Source organism: Vulpes vulpes, chromosome 3 (assembly GCF_048418805.1).
Source record: "Vulpes vulpes isolate BD-2025 chromosome 3, VulVul3, whole genome shotgun sequence".
NCBI lineage: Eukaryota > Metazoa > Chordata > Mammalia > Carnivora > Canidae > Vulpes > Vulpes vulpes.
The window spans coordinates 115,996,382-116,021,250 of record NC_132782.1 but is presented as its reverse complement, the minus strand read 5'-3'; the positions used below and the strand labels follow the sequence as shown (position 1 = coordinate 116,021,250).

At 37.3% G+C, this 24,869-nt stretch overlaps 1 protein-coding gene across 2 annotated transcripts; it reads right to left on the bottom strand.

The window, feature by feature from the left end:
- Positions 1–1,590: 1,590 nt before the first annotated feature.
- Positions 1,591–21,298, bottom strand: LRIF1 (ligand dependent nuclear receptor interacting factor 1). 2 transcript variants are annotated; one of them, XM_025996405.2, is made up of 4 exons: positions 20,803–21,298; positions 7,791–9,297; positions 6,356–6,619; positions 1,591–5,531 (listed from the first exon to the last, which is right to left on the bottom strand). In XM_025996405.2, the coding sequence occupies exons 1-4, from the start codon at positions 20,868–20,870 to the stop codon at positions 5,094–5,096; spliced, it is 2,277 nt and encodes a 758-aa protein (XP_025852190.2). In that variant the 5' UTR covers positions 20,871–21,298; the 3' UTR covers positions 1,591–5,093. The 2 variants fall into 2 exon arrangements, with proteins under 2 accessions (XP_025852190.2, XP_025852191.1); XM_025996406.2 differs by lacking the exon at positions 7,791–9,297 and having other exon boundaries at positions 20,803–21,101.
- Positions 21,299–24,869: the final 3,571 nt, after the last annotated feature.

Here is a 24,869-nt window from a genome sequence, read left to right as displayed (position 1 = left end):
CTCTTATAAGGACACTAATCCTGGGACGCCTGGGTGGCTCAGCAGTTGAATGTCTGCCTTCAGCCCAGAGTGTGATCCTGGAGTCCAGGGATCGAGTCCCACATCAGGCCCCTGACATGGAGCCTGCTTCTCCCTCTGCCTGTGTCTCTGCCTCTCTCGAATAAGTAAATAAAATCTCTAAAAAAAAAAAAAAAAAAAAAAAGGCACTAATTCTATTGGATTAGGGCCCTATCCTTATTATCTCACATAACCTTAATTACTTCCTTTTTTTTTTTAATTTTTATTTATTTATGATAGTCACAGAGAGAGAGAGGCAGAGACATAGGCAGAGGGAGAAGCAGGCTCCATGCACTGGGAGCCTGATGTCGGATTCGATCCCGGGTCTCCAGGATCGCGCCCTGGGCCAAAGGCAAGCGCCAAACCACTGCACCACCCAGGGATCCCCTTAATTACTTCCTTAAAGCCCCCGTATCCAATACAGCCAAACTGAGGGTGAGGGCTTCGTATGTATGAATTTTAGGGGGAAACAAACACTCTTAGCAGAAAGGTCTTATATTTTTGGAAAGACTACCACACACACTTTATGCATCATACAATGGATTTGTGGTATCAGTATGTCTTATTACTGGTGATATTTACCTTGATCATTTGCATGGGTTGGTGTCTTCTAGGTTTCACCATGAATAGTTACTATCTTAAATTTACAGTTAATAATAAACATCTTTGGAGAGAGACTCCAAATCCTGTTTCCTCTCAAACTTTTACCCACTCATTTTAGCATCCATTGGTGAATTTTGTCTGCAATAGTTATTGGGGCACTTGCAATGATGATTCATTAACTTAGAGAAAATCTTGGTTGAGGTAAATTTTGGGTGTGGATGATAATCAAAAGCTGGGTCCGATCCATTAGTTAATTTTGAGATGCCCAACTTCTAAGTGGTAATGCAAGAAGACAATTGGATATATAGTGTTGAAGTTCAAAGGAGAGTTCCTGAAGATACTATGCAGAAGTACTGATGCATAAGAATTAGATGAGATCAATACAAGTATAGACATAAAAGACATAGAAGCACTAAGCCATATAAGTAACTCCAGCAATAAGGAATTATGGAGAAAGTGAGGAATCAGCCAAAGAGACAGGAGCATCCAGTAAGGTAGTAGGAAAACAAGAATATGGTGCTTTGGATGCAGAGTGAAAAACACATTTCACTGAGAGACTGGTAAAAATTGTCAAATGCTACGGACAGGTCAAGTAAGATAGAGACTAATAACTGACATTAGAATTAGCATATTTTTAACGTTGTTGGAGAAAAAACTGTTAAAAAAAAGTCTTGGTGGAGTGGTAAAGATAAAACTCTAATTTGAGTGAATTTCAGAATGAGAAAGTAGGAGTCTGAGACCATCAGTCCAGACAAACTTTGGAGATTTTGCTGTAAAGGATTCAAGCCACTTTCAGTATAATATCAGAAGAAATGTAGGTGCTTGATGATTTCATGATCAACAAAACCTTAAATATAAAGCAGAAAAATCAAAGGAAAAAAGCTAAAACAAGCAAGAAATTGAAATGAAATGGGAGATGAATGCAATATATCAGGGTGATTTTAGTTGAATTTATTTAATGAATACTGATATATTGTTTACTGTGTCAGACACTATTCAAGGATTTACAAATACAATCCACTCAAAATACATTTCTTCCTCAAAATTCATAAATGTCCTTTCCCTAACCTTTAAATATACTCAGACACGAGTCCACAATTTTACCCTCTGTTTATACCATCTCCTTAAGTGATGTTATTCAGACCTATGACTTCAAATATGTACTAAGAGCCTTTAATTTTGTATCTCCAATCTAAAGGAGCTGGGAAAGAACAAACAAAGCATAAAGCCAGAAGGAAATAAAGATCAGAGCAGAAATAAATGATATAGAAACTAAAACAAAACCAAACCAAAATCCAAAACCCAATAGAACACATCAATGAAACCAGGAGATGGTTCTTTGAAGATTTAAAAAAAAGAAACTGACAAACCTCTAGCCAGACTTATCAAAAAGAAAAAAAAAAAAAGACGCAAATAAATAAAATCACAAGTGAGAGAAGTAACAACCAACACCATAGAAATACAGAAAATTATGAGAATATTATGAAAAACTATATACCAATAAACTGGACAACCTGGAAGAATGGATAAATCCCTAGAAACATATAAACTACTAAAATTGAAACAGGAAGAAATAAAAAACCTGAACAGACCTATAACCAGCAAAGAAATTGAATCAATAATCAAAAACTCCTAAAAAATGTAAATCCAGGGCCTGATGGCTTCAAAGGAGATCTCTACCAAACATTTAAAGAGTTAATATGTATTCTCAAATAATTCCAGAAAAAATAAAAAAGGAAAAATTCCAAATTCATTTTATAAGGCCAGCATTATCCTGAAATCAAAACCAGATAAATACACAACAAAAAATAAGAGTATATATAAGCCAATATTCCTGATGACCACGTATGCAAAAATTCTCAATAAAATACTTGCAAACAGAATCCAATAGTACATTAAAAGAATCATTCTCTGCGATAAATGGATTTATTCCTGGTTTGCAAGCATGGTTCAGTATTCACAAATCAATCAATGTGATACACTACATTAATAAAAGAAAGGATAAGAACTATATGATCACTTCAATAGATGTAGAAAAAGCATTTCATAATGTATAATATACACTCATGATAAAAGCCCTCAATAAAGTAGGTTTAGAGAGAACATACCTCAACATAAAAAAAAAAAAAAAAAAAAACAACCCACAGGTAAAAATCATCCTCAATGGGGAAAAACTTAGAGCTTTTCCTCCATGGTCAGGAATAAGACAGAGATGTTTATTCTCACCACTGTTATTTAACATAGTCCTGGAAGTCTTAACCACAACAATCAGACAACAAAAAGAAATAGAAGGCATCCAAATTGGCAAGGGAGAAGTCAAACCTTGTCTATGGATATACAGAAAATTCAAGACTCCACCAGAAAACTGCTAAAACTGATACACAAATTCAGTAAAATTACAAGACACAAAATCATTGTAGAAATCTACATTTATGTACACCAATAAAAAGAGAAATTAAGGAATCTACTTCATTTACAACTGCACTGAAAACCATCAGATACCTATGAATAAACCCAACGAAAGAGGTAATTATGTATCTCTAAGCCCCAACATTAGTGTTTTATATTAGAGCTTCATTTTTTAATACTTTTAAGCTCACTGTATTTTAAAATTTTGTGCAAAGCACATATACTGCTTCTGTAATAAAATGCTTTAAAATTTTTCAAAGGAGGTAATGAATGATTCATGAAATTATACTTTCCCCGAAAGATAGACAACTGATAATGGGACTGCTAGACCTAGCAACATGGGAAGTCACTGATGTGCTTGACAAGATCCATTTTGGTGGAGGGTAGAAAAACCTGACAGGGATAGTTTGGCAGTTCCACAAAATGTTAAACAGAATTAGGATTATGACCCAGCAATTATACTCCTCTAAGTATACACTCATATGTTCACATAAAAACTTATATCCAAACATTCACAGCAACATAATATCCTAGGAGCCAAAAGTGTAAGCAATCCAAATGTCCATAAGCAGATGAGTGGAAAACAAAGTATGGTATATTCAAACAATGGAATATTATTCAATAATTTATAGAAAGAATTAAGTACTAATACATGCCACCGCACAAATGAACTTTGAAAACATTAAGTGAAAGAAATCAATCCCGTAAGAAAACATACTGAATGATTTATACCATGCTTATGAATTTCCACAAATCCACAGAGACATAAAGTGTGATAGTGGTTGCCTACGGCTGAAGGGAGGAGGGCCTGGGGAGTGACTGCTAATGGGTATAAGGTTCTTTGGGGAGTGATGAAAATGTCCTAAAATTAGGTCACGTTGATAATTGCACAATTCTGTAACTATTATAATAAAACCCACTGAATTGTACACTTTTAAAGGGTGAACTGATGGTAAGTGAATCATCTCAACAAAACTACTACAATAAACAAAAGGCAGGAGAAAGTTAGTTGATCAGTTTGGATTTGCTCTACTTCCTTCTCAGTGTGTATAGATTTTATGTGACCTTACTTCTGGAAATTCGTTCATGGGGGGGGGGGGGTGTTTCCTTTTTGGGGGACAAACTTTTCCTTCTTCCCATTAATCCCTATCGCCACACAACTCCCGAACTGTCCAAATCAAACATAACTAGACAGAAAAATGTTTGCCTCCATTAAGAAAAAGTATACTTGACAATTTTAAAAAGTATTAAATGTGGCCATTGATCAGATTTACTTTTCACAGTTACATATATACACATTCCAAAAAAGGAGAAGAGGAGGAGGAGAAGAAAAAAAAACCATTTACCTAAGAATAATAATGCATAACTTTAAGCAAATACATTAGACAGCCTGGATTCTAAAACCCATTTTGGATTATATAAAACTACTTTGTAAGAGCCACAAAACAAGTACCCCTCCCTCTTGAGAAATGTTTGCATTTTTAAATAATACTGCTATAATACATTTTCTTTTAGGAAATAAAAAAAAATACAACAATGGTATCATTTTATGAATACAGACTAAGTGAGTACATATATAAGCCAATTGGCAAAGCTAAGTTTAGAGCTGATTTCCTCCCTTGCATTGAATAATTTCAGTAGTATACAATAATTATCTACTGTTGAAATAACACCTGAGCAGTTCAGCTAAAGATGCAAATAACAAAAACCTCGCACAAATATTCAAATTTCAGGAATTCTAATTAAAATAGAAAAATAGAACATAAAAAGTATCTAGACAAAGATTCAGATACCCCAGGTAGATTATTCACAAGAGTCATGTGTGAATCAATCTTTTTTTTTTTCATAGTGTGTGAATCAATTTTTTTTGTAGTCCTTAAATAAAATTTAATCACCAACTGATGAAAGAACAAGTTTCATATTCAAAACACTTTCAGAATGCATCCATAATTAACTTAATGCAAAACTATATGAAAGAAACACACATATATTTCATTGCAGTCTTTAGGTACAGAAGTATTTTATTATTTTTGGTGCATCTTCTTACGCATTTCTTCAAGAGCCGCTTCCTTCTCTCTCAGCACCTGCTTAAGTCTTCTTATTTTTTCATCTCGAATGGTTTCTTCTAACTCTGGTGGCATTATGGGAAAAATATCTTCCGTATAATTTTTATTAAAGGAATGACTTTGTTCAAAAGCTGCATTTGAACTCAATGTGCCTTTTTCCTGGTTCTCTGGGGTATAGTGTTCAACCTCAGTTCTCTTTTCTTCTCTGGTTTTGTTGTGGCCTGTGAGAATGTTATGATGTGATACATCTGAAGCTGGTAAAATACTGCTGACAAGTTGGGACATGGTGACATTATTTCCTCCATTTACAGCTGTGTTATAAACACTCTCTGTTTTTCTCTTCTTTGTGTGATCCATCTTCTTAACGGTTTTTGCTTTTCTTTTCTTATCAAAACCCTGTTGAGTAAGATTCCAAAACAAAAACAAATTATTGCCATATAGACAGTGTGTTCTCAAATTTAAGTCTGCAAGTAACAAATACTTACTAATTTCAACAAAACATATTAAAACTACAGCAAAAAATTGTTTACCACTGTACAGTACTAAAATGAATAGCAATGTCCTAATGATATTCCCAGAGAATAAATTGCTTAATTTACATTTTCCTGCTTAAGTATTAGATGAATTGATCTATTATCAAAATATCAAAATATTATCAAAGTATCAAATTTGATGTATCAAAAATATCAAAATATAACAGCCATACGTAAAGAACTTGTTCACTGGTCTCTGACCTAAAGTTCAGGATATTAAACAGTATAATGATATATTTCTAAGTAGAATAACAATAGGCAAAGTTATAGGGATGTTTCTTTTCATCATTATTGACCAAGTAGGTTTCTTAAAATGTTTGTATTAAGGGTGATACTACAAGGAATATCTACACTTTTCCCCATTTTCCCTACACTTGGATTATTTTAGATAGTGTCTTCAAAGTAGGGTAACTAGTTTAGAAAGTGATGGCTATTTTAATTATTTGATGAAAAAAAATACAAACAGATGAATAGAAACACTTAATGCAACATCTCTAATTAACTAGGGATGCATTTTTACATTTATATATATGGTTCTCTTTAACACTGATTTGGTATAAAATATACATATATGCAAGTTTGATAACAACTATTATTCCTATTAATGCAAAGACTAAAAAAAACCCAAATCAATAAATACATCCATAAAGCTTTGGAGTAACTACAAAGGACACAAAAATCTATTACCTGTTTTTTCTTTTCCTCCTTCACTATCAACTCTGTCTCTTTGTAAGTATCACTCTTGCTAAAGGAGTCAAAACCTTCTCCAGAGCCCAAATTATCAGGAATCCGAGTAAGGCACACTCTTAAATCTTTAGTGAGACCAAATATCTTTTTAAATTCAGCATCATTCTTCAGATATGATGTCTTATTGCTTCCTCCTTGGGAATGGTTCTTGTCATTTCTTTCTTGAGTAACTTTTTTGAATGTTGATGCCATCTCATTCTGGATCTGGAATTAGGAAAACAAAACACACAAACAATACTGCTAATTACTTAAGCTATTTTATCAGACTAGCAACTAAGTGTTCATCTCATCTTACTCAAAACATCATGCTCTAAAGTCCTAAGTGGTTGGTTTGCATTACCCTTGCCTTACCACCCACACTCAAAAAAACGAACTTAACTGAGTACAAACTTAATTGTTCCCCTAAAATTTCTCATGTTGCTTTCTTGCACTAGAAAAGTTAACAAATCGTTGATTTCCAAACAACTGAAATAAGAACACAGACTAATGACAAGTTAAAAATAATCTATAAAACATTAGTTGGAAATTGCAGTCTTCTGGAAAAGTCTTATGCCTTCAATCAATCTTATACTTCAGAATTTACCCTCTTACATATCTGGAATTCAATGAATTCCATACCAAAGGGGAGAAACACTGACATTATTAAGTAGACCTCTATGAAAGAAAAGAACAGGCACAAATACTTAGCACAGAGAAACATTTTTTAAAAGAACAGAAAGGTAACTATGTGGATATGTTGAATAAATGAAGAGTCAGAAAGGGTTTTAAAAAAAAGGAAACGGTCTACTAAAAAAAAAAATGTTGATAAATCCTATTTCTGCAAATGAAAGGTATTAAGCCCCATTCTATCCCTTCTACCATCTATCTAAAATTGCCAGGTATCTCCCTACTATCACAAAACCAACAAACAAAAAACCCAGCTCTCCTAGATGCATATTGATCTTTTCATATGCTAACAATAATCTATTAATGTACATATGTATATATATATGTGTGTTCACATATATATATACACACAGATACAGAATTTTACCAAGCTTTGAATTCACATTATCATTCAACAACTCTCTTAAACCTTATTGCTCTGAGGTTTTTGTTTGTTTGATTTTGTTTTAAAGATTTGGCATGCCAAATGATTTAAGAGAAAGATGCTGCTTGGACTCTATTATGTTCCTCAAACATTTCCTTCAAATAAAAGCTTTGACTTAAGCATTCATGTGTGTTCAGTATGTGTGTGATGGAGTGGAAGATGGGAAAGGAGGTTGCGGCGGGGGGGGGGGGTGAGAGGTGTCATAGGTAACTAACTTTGAGAATTAAGAAAGAAAAATTTTCTATATAAATAGATAAAAAGAACACCCTGACATGGGAAAATTACCTTTGGTTCTTGGTCTCTGAAAACACACTGTTGTGAAGTAAGAGTTGTTGCATCAACAGAGGAACTTATTTTCTCTCTGCTCTGGATGGTATTTCCTTTTCTGGGGGCATTTTGTACTGTACTAAATCCATCTGGAAAGTCTGGCTTTGTGAATAAAGTCTTACTCTGTTTTAAGTAGTTAATGGATTGATTCATATTATGTGGGTTTGGGGTAGAAAGAGATGATTTCTCCACTTTTTTATTCTTCTCTGCCCTTAGATTGATCATGGAAGCAGGCTGAATATTTGAGAGTGATTTTGTCTCCATCTGGTAAGATTTACTTTTAGCCAAAACAATATTTACAACCTCTCTGGATATTTCTGTCACTGCACTTGAACTCACTATTTGTGATGTATCATTTCTTGGTGGAATATCAGGAGTAACAGAATTCTGTTGGTCAATTTGTGATGGCAAAACATCTGTCCCCTTTTTAGCCAACAGATAGACTTTCCCATTAAACATAACCAAAGCATTATCTTTAATAGGCATACTTTTGGATTGTGTCCCACTAGGACTCACAGTACTCAATGATGGCATATTTATAGTATTATCTCCCAAACTTTTCCTATCTACAAAAGTTTTTAAAATCTTTGAAGCCACATTATTTGAAGACTTAACAGGAACAAGAGATGGAGTGCAAGGCTGTAGATTTTCTTGAAAAATCCATTTCACAGGAGCAGCTTGAGAATGCTGACCACCTTTTAATTGTGTCTCTTTAGCAACATTCATTGGAATTTGTGTATTTAGTATCACTGGCTTTGCTATTTCTGTAACAGGTTTTGGGTAAATGTTTTGAAAGTTCTTGGTAACTACATTTTTCACTGTGTTTACAGGAGATACGTAAATAACAGTTGGTATTTGGGAGGCCTCAACTGTTCCTGAGGTACTTGTGGTTGCAGTTGCAAGTATCTTTTGCTGAACTGAAGGAGGCAATGAAGACGCTGGTACAGATTTCACTTCAGCATGGGCAGGAATCTGTAAATGATGCCCAGAAGGCAAAACTGGAGACTTCACAGTCATTGGAAGACTCTGAGTATTTACTAAAATATAAGGTGAATCATTTTGTGTTGAGGAGGGAGAAACAGCAAATGTTTGCATGGTGAGTCCATCAATTTTCACACCATGACTCTGAACTTTAGAAACTGATGAGGTAAAACTTTCAGTTCCCACAGAAGTAACTCTAACTTTTTCTGCTGTATCTACTGTTCTTGTAAGAAAATAGTTTGAAGAACTGGCTGGCTGAAAAATGGGCAATTGAACTGATGCACTTGTGGAAGAGCTGGAAATCTGAGTCTGAATAGTAACTTGAACTGGGCTTCCTGTATTCCCTTTCAAAGCATCAGACATGACTGAAGATTGAACTAGCGGTATAAGATTTCCAGAAGAATTAGGAATTGGAAGTAATTGCAGAAGATTTTTTCCATCCGAGCCAATCGTCTGAACTACTTGGTACATGCAGCCTGAAACACTTAAAAGAACATTGAGTAAATAAATACAATATACTAGACGGTATATACATTTTATTTAAAAACAAATATTTACAAATATTTTAAAAGATACAAAATTATAAAATGATATGTAATTTGTCACTTTGAGTTTTCAAAGTGAAATATTGTAAAACATATTTTTAAGTAGAAGAGATAATCAAAGATGATCAGCTTTGATTTAGAATTTCTCCAATGACTAGGCAATGGGTGAATTAGACTTTTCTAAGATTTTACTCTGTATAAAATTATGCCTATTAGAATATTTTCCTCTTAAACTATTAGCATCCTCCCTTCCTTCTTTACTTGAATTCTTTTTTCTTGTCCTCCTCCTTTTACTCTGATTGCCCAGGATTCCATTTCACCTTGTTTTATGCTTATTCTATTTCCCTCATTCTTTTCTACCCTCTTTCCAATCTGTTGTGCTCTTCCCACTGACAATGACTCAGAAGTCCTACTGTTAGGCCATCCTTCTTTTGCTTCAGGCATCTCTTACGGTGATAACCTTAGTGTGGTACATTTCAGAGACTAAATGGAATTACTCAAGTAGGAACCATTTTCTTCTTTGACTTATTATTTCAGCACATGTGAAGTTTGGTGCTGAACAGCCCTTGGTATGGGAATTACATTAGTTTCAGCTGCCTGTCAATCCATATAGATAATAGTAATATCATTTCAGCTAAATGGTTTTCAATGAACATGGAATGCATTGGAAATTTTCCTTTTAGCCTAGCCAATTTTGATCCTGATACTTATGAGCTATATCTTACTACAGATTGTCTGATTTTTTAAAAACCCAAAATATATCAATCTCTGTTATATAATCAATTATTTGTACATATCTTAAATGCAGATACCTCAAGTTATTTTGGCCTAAAACCACCTTTCAGTTCCTGGAAAATACTCAGTTCTCATGGGTCTCAGAGTAATCACACATGCTATCTCTACCTAGGTACTCCTCTCTTCTCCCACTCATATAACTCAAGTCTCAACGTAAATAATACTTCCCAAGAGATACATTGTCTGAACACCATAACTATCTCTGCCCATCTTTCATAATGAGTCTCTAATATTACACCTGTTAATTTCCTTCATGGTACATATCACAAGTTGTCAATATATATTAATCTATTTGTTCACTTGCCTCTCATGCTAAATTCTAGCAACATAATGCAGAGTTCATGCCCTACCAACAGTATGCCCTTATATGACTAAGATCAAATGAAAACAAAAATTCTAGACAATAATTAGAATTCTCAATGATGTAAAGGGGTGTTTTACTGCCTATTGGTGTTTTTAAAACATACATATCAATAAATACCAAAGCCAAAAATTCTATGCATTCTAGGAAGCCCTGGAACTCAGTTTTACCTTTCTGCAACCCAAAATAATATAATTATATCCTTTTAAATATTTAAAACTACTTTCTGGCCACTTGACAGTGTCTCAAAATGTTAAATTTACTTTTAGCAAATTAAAAGTTAATCTCTAAAGAGAAGCATGAACACAAATGTATGAATTCTCACTTTCAGGACTTAAAAGAAAGTCTACCTTTACCACCTCCCTACCCCCAAGAAACATAGAAACTGGACCAGAACTAATTCAGCTTTAATTTATTCAACAAACGTTTACTTGAATGTCTCTTATGGTTCAGGTACCAGGCTCGATTATGGGAAAAGGGTCAGTAAACTACAGCATTGGGCCAAATTTGCCCCCTCCCTGTTTTTGCGTAGTCCACAAGCTAAGAATCTTTTTTCTATTTTAAATGGTTTTAAAAGTCACAAGAATAGTATTTTGTGATATGTGAAAATTATGAGAATCAAATATTAGCATCCATAAATAAAGTTTTATTAGTACACTGTAGCACTCAACTTTAATGCACTGTATAGGGCTGCTCTCATGCTACAGTAGCAGAGTTGAGTAGTTACACCAGAATTGGTATGGCCCACAAAGCCTGAAAGATTTACTATTTGGCCCTTAACAGAAAATGTTTGCTTGTCTTCAAGCTAGTTCAACCCACAATCCCTAAAAGGACTTATACTGCTGGTTGTATGCACAATAGGCAATTATCATTAAGTGAGATAAATGATATACTATATTTGGATGAGAACAAAAATACTTGCTCCTTTTCTTAAAACATTCTCTTCCCAAGGCTTAGCTAGGACATTCTCCCACTTTTGCCATGATTCCTTGGTCTTCCTTGCCAATTCATCCTACCAGAATAAACAAACCTTCAAGTGCTGGAATTCACCAAAGCTTAGGCTGAGTTCTCTTCCTACTCTTAAGCTTTTCCCAATTATTTCTTTATGTGCATTTCTTTTATGTGACTTCAATTAAATCACCACTTAAACAGCAACAATTAAAAGATTTATAACTTAGTTTTTTTGAGATTCGGGCTTACATATCCAACTTCCCTTGTGATGCTTCCATTCAGAATCTCAAATGCACCTATAACTCAACATGGTCTTTTCCAATGTTTTTTTTCCCCTTTGATAAATGGCATACCATCTATCTTAGATGCCTAAGTCACAACAAGCAATTTCCTGCTTCATAACCATCTATTTTTAGTCTATCACAAAATCCTGTTGGTATTACCTTCTAAATTTTCCTTAATCTTTTCAATTTCTTCCAAACCATCTGTCTCCATTCTAATCCAGGCAAATACCATCTCTGGCTTAAGACTATTATAGTAGCTTCAAAACTGGTCTTTTCTTCAGCCAAATCCTCTCCCTTTGAAAGCTTTAATCACATTAAAACTGATCTTTCTTTGCTTAAAATACTTCAGTAGCTTCCCATTTTCTTTAAGCAACAGAAAGAAAACCAAGAGATTTTGATGCAATGGAAGCCAAAGGAAGAGAGTTTTAAGAAAATGGGCAAGTCTATTTACAAGTTTCTGAGAGGCCAAGTAGGATGTAGATTAAAAATGTATACTTGCATGAGGGTCACTGATGGCTTTAAAAAAAAAAGCAGTTTGGTGGGGAAAAAAATTGTAGAGGAGTGAATATAAAGAAAGGATAGTAAGATAGAAAGTATGGACAACTCTTACTTTGACTGTAAAAGAGAAGATAAAGACTGTCAAATAGAGGTTCAATGGGGTCAAGAAGAAATCTGTTTTCTTTTTTCTAAGGTTAGATGAACTAGAGCATATATTAAGGCTCATATGAGTTATCAAGAATAAGAGGATAAAGAGGGCTAATAAGCGCAAGGTTTGATAAGAAGATAGGAAATTGGAACCAGCAGCCAGGTAGAGGAATTGAACCTTGAAGAGACGTGGAGAAATATCTTCTGCTATTGACACTGAAAAAAACAGGTTAGGCAGATCTGCAGTATAGCTTTGATAGAGAAGGGTTGAAGTATTCTGATCCAAAGGCTTTAATTTTCCTGTGAAAAGGACATAACATCATCTGCTAAAAATAGGAGTAAAAATACAAATTTGAGGCAAATCAAGAAGATCTGAGTCTTTGAGAAAGAACAACTTGAGTTCAGAAAATATTAAGAGTCATCAGACAGTGCTGTTGGCCTAAGGATATAAGTAGTGATTATGAGTTTATAGTGAGACCAATCTGTGCTCTTGTGAGATTTTCCTTATTTCACCAGGCATAAGCAAAGAGAAAGAAAATCGCTGAGTTCGTCCAGGGTTGGAGTAGCTTCAGAAGAATTGTGGAAAAAAAAAAAATCAAAGAGAAAATAGTTTAGGATACTGGTAAAAATTATTAAAATGATGAAACATAATCTAACATAAAATCTGAACAGGATGAGAAGAAAATGAGAACACAAAAGACAAAAGTATAAGCAGAAAATAAAGAGATTATTGGACTGGAGGTCCAGATAAAGTTAAAAAACAGAGTGGGAATATTTAAACAAATAAGCTAGAAATACTGAACTGGTGTTTAGAAAAGAAATTGCCTGAATCAAGAATTTCATAAATGCAGCAATTTCATCTGACAACAAGAACTACAGAAGTGGATGGATAGTTACAGAATGGAGAATAAAATCACTGAGAAAAAGAACTACACACAGAAAGACTAGATGACAATGAGATTATCCATATAGATACTAAAGTCACATAAGATTAGAGATAATTGTGATCTAGGTGCTAAATTCAATGACAGGAAGTTGGGAGATAATGTTCATGAACCACAATTAAGACAACCTACCAACTTCCTGTTACTGATATGCTAAAAAGCTGTCTCGAAATTCACTTTTTTGCAGTCTATTTTCTTTCCCACTCTTCTACTGTATCTCATTCTCAAAGATTACCAAATATGTTCTCACAATTAAATGTCTTTATCGTCATTCTCTAGGTGCTCCCCACTGATACTGACGTTGCTAATTATGAACTATGAATCTCTACCTAACATGATTTCTGATGTGCACAACTTGCTTATTTTTCTTAATGTTTCCTTTCTTACTCATTTTCTGCATTTTAAGCATCCATGACTATTCCCCAAAGCACAATTTTTTTTTTAAGATTTATTTATTTATTCATGAGAGACAGACTGACACATAGGCAGAGGCATAGGCAGAGGGAGAAGCAGGCTCCTTGTGGGGAGGTCGATGCGGGACTCAATCCCAGATCTCAGGTTCACGACCTGAACTGAAGGCAGGCACCCAACCGCTGAGCCGCCCAGGTGTCCCCCAAAGTACAATTCTTGAGTCTGTTTCTTTTTCAAGTCATTCTTCCTTAAAAGACTGTACCAATTGTTTCAACTATTGTGTCAAGTGCTTCATTTTTCTTTGCAATGACTCCTAGTTATATCCTTTATTCCTTTCCTCTAATATTGACCTCAGTTCCATATTTATGTTGTCTTACCAAACACTTTCACTTTTAAATACCATGACTGTTTTTTAAACCACGACTTTAAAGTTCAAATTAGGGCAGCCTGGTGGCTCAGTGGTTTACCGCCGCCTTCAGCCCAGGGCGTGATCTTGGAGACCCAGGATCGAGTCCCATTTCGGGCTCCCTGCATGGAGCCTGCTTCTCCCTCTGCCTGTGTCTCTGCCTCTCTCTCTCTCTGTGTGTGTGTGTGTGTGACTATCATAAATAAATTAAAAAATTTTAAAAAAAATCTTAAAAAAAAAATAAAGTTCAAATTACTCTCTACTGAAAACTAGTATGCTAATCCTATCACCCAGTCATATGTCAGCACCATTTCCCAAGTCACTTAGGTTTTAAGTCATCTAGTCATCTCTGACTTACCTTTATCACCCTTCTGATATTTACCTTTGACTCACCCACAGCACCTTGTATAGATGCTTACAAAGGGCAAACATTCAATAAATGTACAGTGAATCACTGAGTCTGTAAAGGTTTTTTTTTTTTCCCTTTTTACAGCTCTTACTCATTCTTCTCTTTCACCACTGTCACTTCCACTACCCAGATCAGACCTGTATCACCTTGTGTCTAGTCCTCATTATCTAATTCCTCTATTTTGCTTGCCTTTTAAACTAGTTTTTCTGACTGCAGCAACTATTATAATGTATGTCTGGCAGATTAAAGCATTGTTTTCATCCTGTTACCTCCTTTCCCAAAGTTCCAATAATTCATCATTGCCAATTCAGCTTGATTTGAAAATCATCTAAAATAGACAGTAACAATCTCTGTAACAGTACTGTCTATAACTTCTTGATGTAAAAATCTCTGATCTTCCCAGAGAAGTCTCTTTGCTATTCTGGATTATCCCAAGTATTCTTCAGGTTATTTTTTTTCTTCTCCAACAAATTAAAACACAATGATAAACTGAGGATCAACTCCATCTTCTCTATGAAAATATTTGCACGTCCTCAAACTCACATTAATTTCTTCCAACCTAAAATCCCCAAAGCACTCCCACTGGTGCCACTAATGCTAAGAGTTACATGATGCCTTCTATACAATGTCTTCTAAAAAATGAGTATTGTTTTTCTCATAGTCAGAGACTGTACTGTTTGCTTTGTAATCATTCTCCCAATGCCTAGTAAGCCCTCAAAAAAATTATATGCTCTTTCAAATCTCCATTTTAACTATTCTCAATACTTTTCTTTACACTTCTTCACACTTCTTTTCTTTAGTCTCCTTGGGTGTATTTAACATACTTTTGTCAATGAATCTGTTGATAACATGTGGTTCACACATTAGAAGCTTTAACAGAACTTTTATAATGCTTTTATAGTTATTTGCATATGGGAATGTACATTTTTAATTGTTATGGTTTTTAACCAAAGGACTTTAGGCTTCTGATACTTCATTCACATACTTCATTATATGGCCTCTATGTTTCTGCTTTACAGAAAACATTTATATTGTACAACATGTATACTGCACAAACTATTTTCAAGTCTACTCATTGATTTTTTTTTTTTTTTTTTTTTTGCCTTTCTTCTCTTCCATTTCTCCTTCAAAAATTGAAGGAAAATACAGCTCTTCTATATCAGTATATTAATAAAGATTCACATCGGGCAGCCTGGGTGGCTCAGCAGTTTAGAGCCGCCTTCAGCCCAGGACATGATCCTGGAGACCCGGGATCGAATCCCACATCAGGCTCCCTGCACAGAGCTGCTTCTCCCTCTGCCTGTGTCTCTGCCTTTGCCTCTCATGAATTTAAAAAAAAAAAAGAGAGAGAGAGAGAGAGATTTTCACATCATCTGCCACAGACCATAAATTCCTTAAGGGTAGGTTATTCCAATTCATGTGTATATCCTCTACACCTAATAGAGCAACTGGCACATTGCAAACAATGCTATTGGCTGAATTAATTCTTACAAATCATCATTAAAAACAAAAAACACCACCACCATGATTTCCTAGTAGCAAATGGAATGAGTTCTAAAAATTAAACTGAAACCTCTCTATAGAATGCTAAGGAGAGAAATAATAAATCGGGGTGAAATTCACACTTCTTCAATCAATATGCTTTTTTTTTTTTCAGATCCAGAAGAGATCTTCCATTTAAAAGAGTAACTATAACAAAAACATTTTAAGGATTCTGTCTTCTTAAATGTCATATTCTGCTAGCTAATATTAGAACAAAAATTACAATCAGATTCTCCATCCCATGCTCTGGTTTGGTCACTTAAAATTTTAGAAAAATCATCAATGTGCTAATTACTTTAAACCAGTTGGTATTTGAACTGAGAACTATACTGCAAAAACAGTTAACAATTTAGACTTGAAAAAATGAAAAGAGAAATAGATTAAAAAGTTTACAGGCTTCTCTAATCTTAGTTTTTCCAATTGTTAATTAATTTGAGTAAATTTACTTCTCTGAATCTCTGTTTCTTCATTTGCAAAATGGAGACAAGAAGGCTTGCTATAAGTAAATGAAATAAGTGGCCAGAATTATGATAAACTTCCAATATATGCTAGTTATATTATATTAAAATATAGAATTGGCATCTAAGAATAAGGAAATGAATCTGATAGTTTTGGCAATGTAAGAACTTGAATAAAAAGGCACGATAATTTTAAAAGTATATTAAACATACTTATATAACTTCTGACATTTTTGATTATTCTAATATTGACATAAAATGTTCAAGTGTAGAAATGAAATGATAAAAATTTTGCAGGCTGATGGGCACTTTGCAGATATTTTTGCAAAACATACCTTTTCAACTGCCAGACTTTTTTTTGCATCTCACTATATGGGACTTAACATTATGTGACTACACAATATATGCAATGAATTACGTACAATAATATATACTACATAATATCATATACCTAGTAGATACATTATCATAAATAGTTGTCATTAACTCTAATTCTGATAAACTGCCCGGCAATGTGGGTATTGCCATTACTATTTTATAGCTGGAGATTCAGTATTAAATAACTTATTCAGAATTACATGCTCTCTTGGATAATCCCATCCACTTTCTTGAATTTACTTTAGCATATATCAAACATAACATGGTCCAAAAAATTCAACTGCATGAAGTGAGAGATTAAGGAGAAACAGATTTCAGTTAGCCTGTAAGGTATACATCTCAATGTCTCTGTCTTATTTACTCAACCAGTAAAGATAATAGACACTTATATTGTACAAAACTAAATGCACAATAAACTGATAATGAAATATCATGTTTCTAACCAAACCAAGCCCACTGCTGAGGACATTCATTTTTAGCTCCCCCTTTAAGGACAAAGGCTTAAAAGCAGACAGAAGCCAGTTGCCAATCACATCCTAACTTATTATTATGAGATCTATCATCACAGGCTTTAATTATAATACCTCTAAGCTTATGACTCAAGTCTCTATTTTCACGCTTGACCCTGCCTTTCAAATTCAAATACCTCCCCGATTATTTTTTTGGTAAGTTCTCCTCATCTCAATTAATTTACCAACATCTATTCAGACAACTGGCATTATAATTGATCCTCTTCTCCTCATGTCAACTCGCTGAAAGTCTGCCTATTTTCCCTTCTGTATTTCTTTGAATCCCACCCTTATTCTACATCAGCTAGTTCAGGCCCTCAAAATCCCTGAAAGGACAACCTACATAGAATCTTTATATGCCTGGATCCCTCACCCTCAAATCAACACTACCACCAGATTTCTAAAATGCAGACAGGAACATGACCTTTTCTTAAAATCCTCTGAATGTTCTCCAGTAGATGAAGTCTAACCTCTCTAGCACAGCAAACCAAACCCATCTATTTGTCCTGTAGTACAGAACCAAACAAAAATATGGACTCTTGGTAATAAGTCACACTGGTGCTTTATTAACCAATTCCCTCTGCTTGAGCACAGCCCACATTCATCTTTAATTAGGCAGCTGATACTTAACATTCCCAAACTCAGGTGCTCCAGAAACCTTCCCTATGATTTCCTTTCTTAATGCCTTCACAGCATCCTGTGCATAATGCTATTTAAAAGTGTCTTACATCACCTCCCCTCAGACTATAAGGTTTTTCACAAGCATGGTTCATATCCTCTTCTTTAGTCAGTCTCTCCATTTAGCACAGTCTGTCATGTAGGCACTCACTGAATTTTCTAACCAAGTGTTAGAACTATATGGATAATAGTGGTAAACGAGGATATGAACCTAGACTGCTGTAACTCCAAAGCTTACTGTCTTCTACTAAACCATTCTAACTCCTGCTTTGTTCATTGCAAATAAAGCCCCAATCTAAATGAACTGAATGCCAGCTATCACAAATATCTTCCAGATTTTTCCTTTGTATTCTAAGATTAGGTCTGATTCTTATACTTTATGCCATGATGAACTAGACACATGTTAAACAATAAACCTGTAATGCAATCGTGAAAAGCTTTACAAAAGAAAAGCAGCAGTAACTCGAGAAAAATCCAAGCATCTACAGAAAATAAGAAAATCATACTCATTTTAAGTTCATGAAAATAATGATTTAGTACCATCAAAATTATCAAAAAATCAAGAAACTGTGCTTCCAATTAAGGAGCTGAAATTAATCAAATGATTCATAAAATTATACTTGCAAGTCATGAAGATTATTACTTACAAAACAGAACAGAATCAAACACGCAAGCAATAACCAAAACAAGAGTCAAATGGCATCAAAAAAACATCTGGTAATGTTCAGAATATGTGATGTCAAATCTCAGTGATTTGAAGAAATAAATGCATTTGAAGATGATGTACACAATTCATAAACCAATGAGTTAATGAACTCCCAAAGACTTACATACGTAAGTAACCAAAACCTAATTCATTTTGTAAAGTCTTTAAAAATGCCAAATACATATAGCCGAAGGCTTAGAAATTGGGTAAAAGAGTTAAAGTCACAATAAGTAAAAAGGTTAGGTTCTTATACTATCTTATTTCTAACATTGCAGAACAATGCATTCTTAAGACAAATTGTATTAAGTTAGACGTCATCAAATACCCAGGCCAAAACAAAGGTAGAAGAAATGAACAACCATCAGAAAGTATTTTTACTTTTGCATTATCTATACAGAACACTACATCTGCTTCTCCTCCTAGCTTCCACCAAAAGTAAACCAAAACGTTATACGTACACACAAGCTGGCTCTGTTTACGATTTGAATCCCAATGGTTCTTGGCAGCTCTTCAATGCTGTTTTGGCTCACCGCATTTAGTGACCATTTCTTCTTAAGATGCCGTGCATGCTTTTTTAGTCCTTCTTACAATTCCATTTTGCATATACTTGTAATTAAAATAAACCTTACTGAGCTAAAATTTGTAGAGAAATAAACTCGTATTCTCATAATAATAGCTAACACATAAGTACTGCTTTTTTTTCTATACTAAGTATTCTACATATACTCATTCTTTTAACTCTAAAAATATCCTAGAGATATTTTTGCGCTCTAATTTACTGGAAAGGAGACTGGAGAAAGGCACTTGGTCTCACGAACTGTTAACTGTCAAAGCTAGGATTAAATTTAAGCAGCTTGACGTTCTTCAAATATAAATCCTCTTCCATGAATTCTACCTCTCAATTTCCATCTTTCTTCACATTTTCCTTCCGCAGAGACCCATTAAGTTTTTTCTCACCGCTTACTATATCCACTAACCATGGAGTCTACAACTTAAAACAGTCGATCTTCCCTAACAGTTTTGTTCCCCTTTTATTTCATGTTGACTAACATAACTTTAAAAAAAAATTGACTTAGTGATAAACTGTTTTGTAAATGTGCAACCACGTACGTCTTTTTAAAAGAAATCCTGGATCTCCCTATGTCACATAGGGAGATATCCAACGAGAGAGGGCGTTCTCATTACAGCTGCTTCAAAGACGCTGTTCCCAACCACCGACCTCACGTGGCAATCATTCTACTTTTCTTCCTTTCCATATAAAACTACTATTTAAAATTTAGAAACAAAATCCAGGGCCGCCTGAGTGGCTCGGTGGTGGAGCGCCTGCCTTCGGCTCAGGGCAAGAGCCCGGTCCCGGGATCGAGGTCCGCATGGGGCTCCCCGCGGGGAGCCTGCTTCTCCCTCTGCCTGCGTCTCTAACTCTCTGTGTCTCTCATGAATAAGCAAAATCCTTTTTAAAAAAGAAAAGATCCATTCCCTCAGTCGAGATCAATTTTTCAGGTTCTGGTTTCATACCCTAAGCATCCCCTGCACACATTCTTCCTTTCCTTCTCACTCCTCTGAAGGAACAGCCGTCCGCACGGGAGGTCCTGCGCCACCTGGGCCGCACCACCTGGGCGGCACCTGCTGGTCCGCGCTGCGTGTTTTCCGGCGAGTGCGCGAGAACCTTCCAGAAGGCTTCCGTCCACGGGGGCGCGCCGGCCATGTTGGTCTTCCTCTCCCGTGGAGAGCTGCTCCGTCGCAGGAGTCGTGCGGGGCCGGGGCGGGCCGAGGCTGCACGTTTCCAGGAAGGGCGCGCTCGAGCGCTCGGAGGGCTCCAGGGCCGTGAGCGCCCCGCCGGCCGGCGCTCGCCCCCCAGGCGTGCCCACTACGGGGCCAGGGCGCCCGGAGACGAAGGCCGCCTGGGCACCCTGCTAAGAGGTGGGCCGGGGCAGGCGTGTTGAGGGGGAGTCGCAACCAGTACTTACCACTGCGAGGCGTTGCCCGAGCTTTCCTCTGCGGGTTTCAGGAAGACCCTCTGGAGGTGATTGGACATTTTAGAGGGGCGGGAGGGGCCGGCACCTCCAGGGAAGTGGGCAACGAGGGGCCGAGGGCCTCCCGAGGGGCGAGACCCGGAGCGACCCGGTGTTGGGCTGGACGGCGCCCCGGCGCGACCCACACGGGATCGCTGCGAAAGGAGGACCCTAGCCTTCGGAAGGAGGCGACGCGGCCACCAAAAACCGGAAGGACCGCAGCGGCTGACGACGCGACCCGGCCCCGGCCTCTGGGAGGAGCGGCCCGAGTCTCCGCCCCCCGCGAGCCGACGGGGTCGCGCCAGAGCCAATCAGAGTCGACACGGGAGGCGGGGCCTTGATGGCGCCGCCCCCAGCAGCTCCTGGTCGGTGGGGAAGGCCGCGCCGGACGGGCTCGGCCGACCCCGCCCACCGCAGCCGCCAGCCGGGCCCAGCTCAGTCAGCGGCTTCCGGCATCCTCACATCCGGTCGCCGAGGTGACTGGCTCGCTAAAGCACCGCCCCGATGCTACGATCCAATCGCAGAGGACGTTTGGTATCTCTTCTTCCGGATCAACGAACGAATCACGAGAGGATATGCTCAAGATGCCTACGCAAAATAAAACGTTTCCGGGGTCATTGGTAAATTTTCTGCCAATGCGCTCGCCGCTCCTGCACGTTTCTCTTTCCCGCCAGCGCCAGAGGAGACGTCGGCGGCGGTTCTGGACTCGTGCCTGGCGCTGTGCGCGCCTCTTAGACGCCTGCCCGTGGGCAGCGCTCTGTTTATTGCCGCTTCCTGCGCTTTCTCGTTCATTTCCTCTTTCTTGAAGTTTTGCCTCTCTTCTTAACCTGACCTTTCCCTCCACCGCGCGTTCATCTCATGCCTCGGTAAAGGCTTTTATCGTCAGAGAGTTCGCCCTCCATAGACATCTTTTTTCCTCTTCACTTGGCTCTCCAGAGAAATTCTTTTCAGAAGTCTCCCGGCTCCCGGTGTTGAATCCTGCATCCGAGAGACCGGCCAAGCCCCTGGTGGAAGGGCGGGCGGTGCCGTTCAGCCGGGGCTGCAGGGAGGCGGCGGCAGGAGCGGCCGACGAGGGCGTCTTAGGAGGGACGGGCGGTGGAAGTGTGAACTGGCGCATCCTGACTGTCCGGCCTTGGGGGCCGAGTCGCCTGGCCCCTCATCCCCTAGCTCCGTGGTGAGCGCAGTGAAACGACAGTGTTCCAACAGGTTAAGAGAAAGCACGACTTCCTGAGCGCGGTGCTCTGTGGTAGTTTCGGTGGCACAGAATCCTGCGTGTGTAGCTGGCGTCTGTCTTTCAGTCGAGTATCTCCCGTACTAAAGGGGGGCGAGGTGCTCAGCCCTTCATAGGGCCTGGGTTTCCGTCATTCTCCGATCTGAATAAGTTGCCCATTCTTGGCTTCTTCCCTGCTTCATCATTTATTTCTTACCTTCCACACTCAATTCTCCTCCTACCCATCATCTCTTCCTATGTACGAAAACTCACTGTCACAGGTTGGTTTCCCTGGGAAACGAACTTTGTCCGGTGTATTTTGGCGTGAGGGAAGTTTATGAGGGATCAGTATTGGGGAGGGGAGAGAAAGGAAGTGAAGCTGGGAAGACGGAGAAGTTCGGTTGTGGTGCCTCCTCTCAACAAAGGCCTTAGCCTATCCCACAGAGACCTCTAGAATACGATGGACTTTCAACGGTTTCCCCAGTAGGAATGCAGGCCTTGCCAAGGAAAGCTGTGTGACCTTAGGCAAGGAGGTTCTCTTCAGCCAAGGCAATTACTCAAGGAGGCTGGTAGCTGAGACGTGTCTGCTGGCAGCACTCCCAGCAACCGGTGAAATAAGACCTTTAGTCCTCGAGGGAGGCCCCAGAAATACATCACAGCATCCGCAGTAGTCATTAAATCCCTCATTCAACTGTTGTAATTAATTCCATTTATCTCACATTCATTCGGATCTGTACTCAGAAGCACTATTAATTATTCCTTCACTCTGGGTGCATTTGGGAATATGCTTCTTTGGTTTTCCTCCTCCTTTTTCGTCTACTTACTCCTCATTCTTGTTTGGAGGTTTATCCCTTCCTTATCAGCCATTAAATAAAAGAGTTTCTTAAGTCTTGATCATTGATCCCCTTATTTTCTCGAACTGTTGTGTCTCACGTGATTTCAGGCATGCTCAAAGCTTCAATCACCACTTCTACGCATTGCTATACTGACTAAACATTTATGTAATACTACGTGCCAATTAAGAGAAGTTAGAGTGTGTTAAAGTATGTATCTTGATAGCAAAAGATAGTGACAAATTTAAGGAACAACTGACAGAAATGAGCAGATTCATAAGTCAGCACATGTAGAGGATGATTTTACATACATCTCTGAGAAATTAATAGTTGAAGCAGACAAAAAAATGGCATAAGTATCAAATTTCTAAACAAAAAACGAGATCAAGCCAGTAGATGTGTAAGTAACTCCAAGGTAGATAGTTCACTATTATTTTTAAAATTTATTAAGTAATTCTTTCAGCTGAGGTTATGACGTCAGGGTCATGAGCTCGAGTTCTGCATCAGGCCCTGTGCTTGGTGCAGAGTCTGCTTGAGATTCTCCTTTTCCCTCTGTCACTGCCCCCCAAAATAAATAAATAAATAAAATCTGTAAAAAAAAAAAAAAAAGATAAACTGCTAGCAAGATTGATAGAGCAAGAAAAAAAGAAGATACAAGTAAGCAAAATCCAGAATAAAAAGGGAAAATAGCTATAAATACTATAAATACAACAGATTTTTTTTTTTTGCAAGTATTATGAAAAGCAGTTATAACACACCACTTGCTGAATCCTGCTACAATGATTAACTACCATTAGCTGCTGGTTCCTTTATCTAGCTTATAAAAGGGAAACATTTTAAGAACTAAGAGAAATTTTGAAAACTGAGGGAGCTGAAGGCTGTTTTAAAGAAATGAGTGTATACGGCAAGGGAAGAAGGTAGCTGCAGTCTGGGGTGGAGAACAGAGGACACAGTGAAAGAACAGCCTAGAGAAAGGCTGCTCACATTGTCTTGGGACAATCAATGTCTCCTCAGAAGAAATTTAAGGAAATAATCCAGACCTCTGGGAAAGTCAGCAAAAGAAACTGAAGTGAAGCATTGAATAAAATAAATTAATTTTACCGAGAGACTCAGGCATTCATTTTTCTATATCTCTCTTCCTCAAAATCCTAAGACAGTACACAGGGACACACAGCCTGTTTCAAATTTCCGTCTTTAAATCCAGCAATACCTTGACTGGAGGAGTTGGTTTGGGGGTAGGCAGCAAGTAGGAATTATTAACTGATTTGGAGACACCTAGAATTCTGTGTCCTAGAGCTCAAACTCACCTCCCCCATTTTACTAGAAAATGGCATAGATAAGGGTCAGGCCATTGGCCCTTGCCCAAAACACATTACCAGGTAAAGCAGCCAAAATCAACAGGAAACTAGGACATCACAAACCAAAGTAACAAAAACTGAAGGAGTACAAGCCCCTCAGAAGAAAGAGGTTGGAATGATTGAAACACAATACCACCTGAAGAAGAGTTACTAAACCATACCAAAATTTATAATATGCATTATCAATCAAGTTAAGATTATAAGGAAAATTAAAGCAATAGGAAACTGCCCCAAATAAAATACAGAAAAAGAACAAAATGAACAATACAGGGTATAAGACATACGAGTTAAAAAATAAAATACATGAGATTAATGGTAGATTGCATACAGATAAAGAAAAACTTAGGAAACAGAGGAATGGAAATGTTGAAGGGCAGTAGGGAAGGATAAAAGAAAGCAAATATAAAAGGAAAAGTTAATATCTGTGTAAGATAAAAGTACAAGTGGAGCAATCGGCTGGCTCAGTCAGCAGAGCATGAGACTCTTAATCTTGGGGTTGTGGGTTCGAGCCCCATGTTGGGTGTAGAGATAACGTGGGAAAATAAAATGTTTAAAATAAAAGATGAAAGTAGAAGTGCCAATATCTAGATAATATGAGTTGCAGAAGGAGAAAAAAAAAAA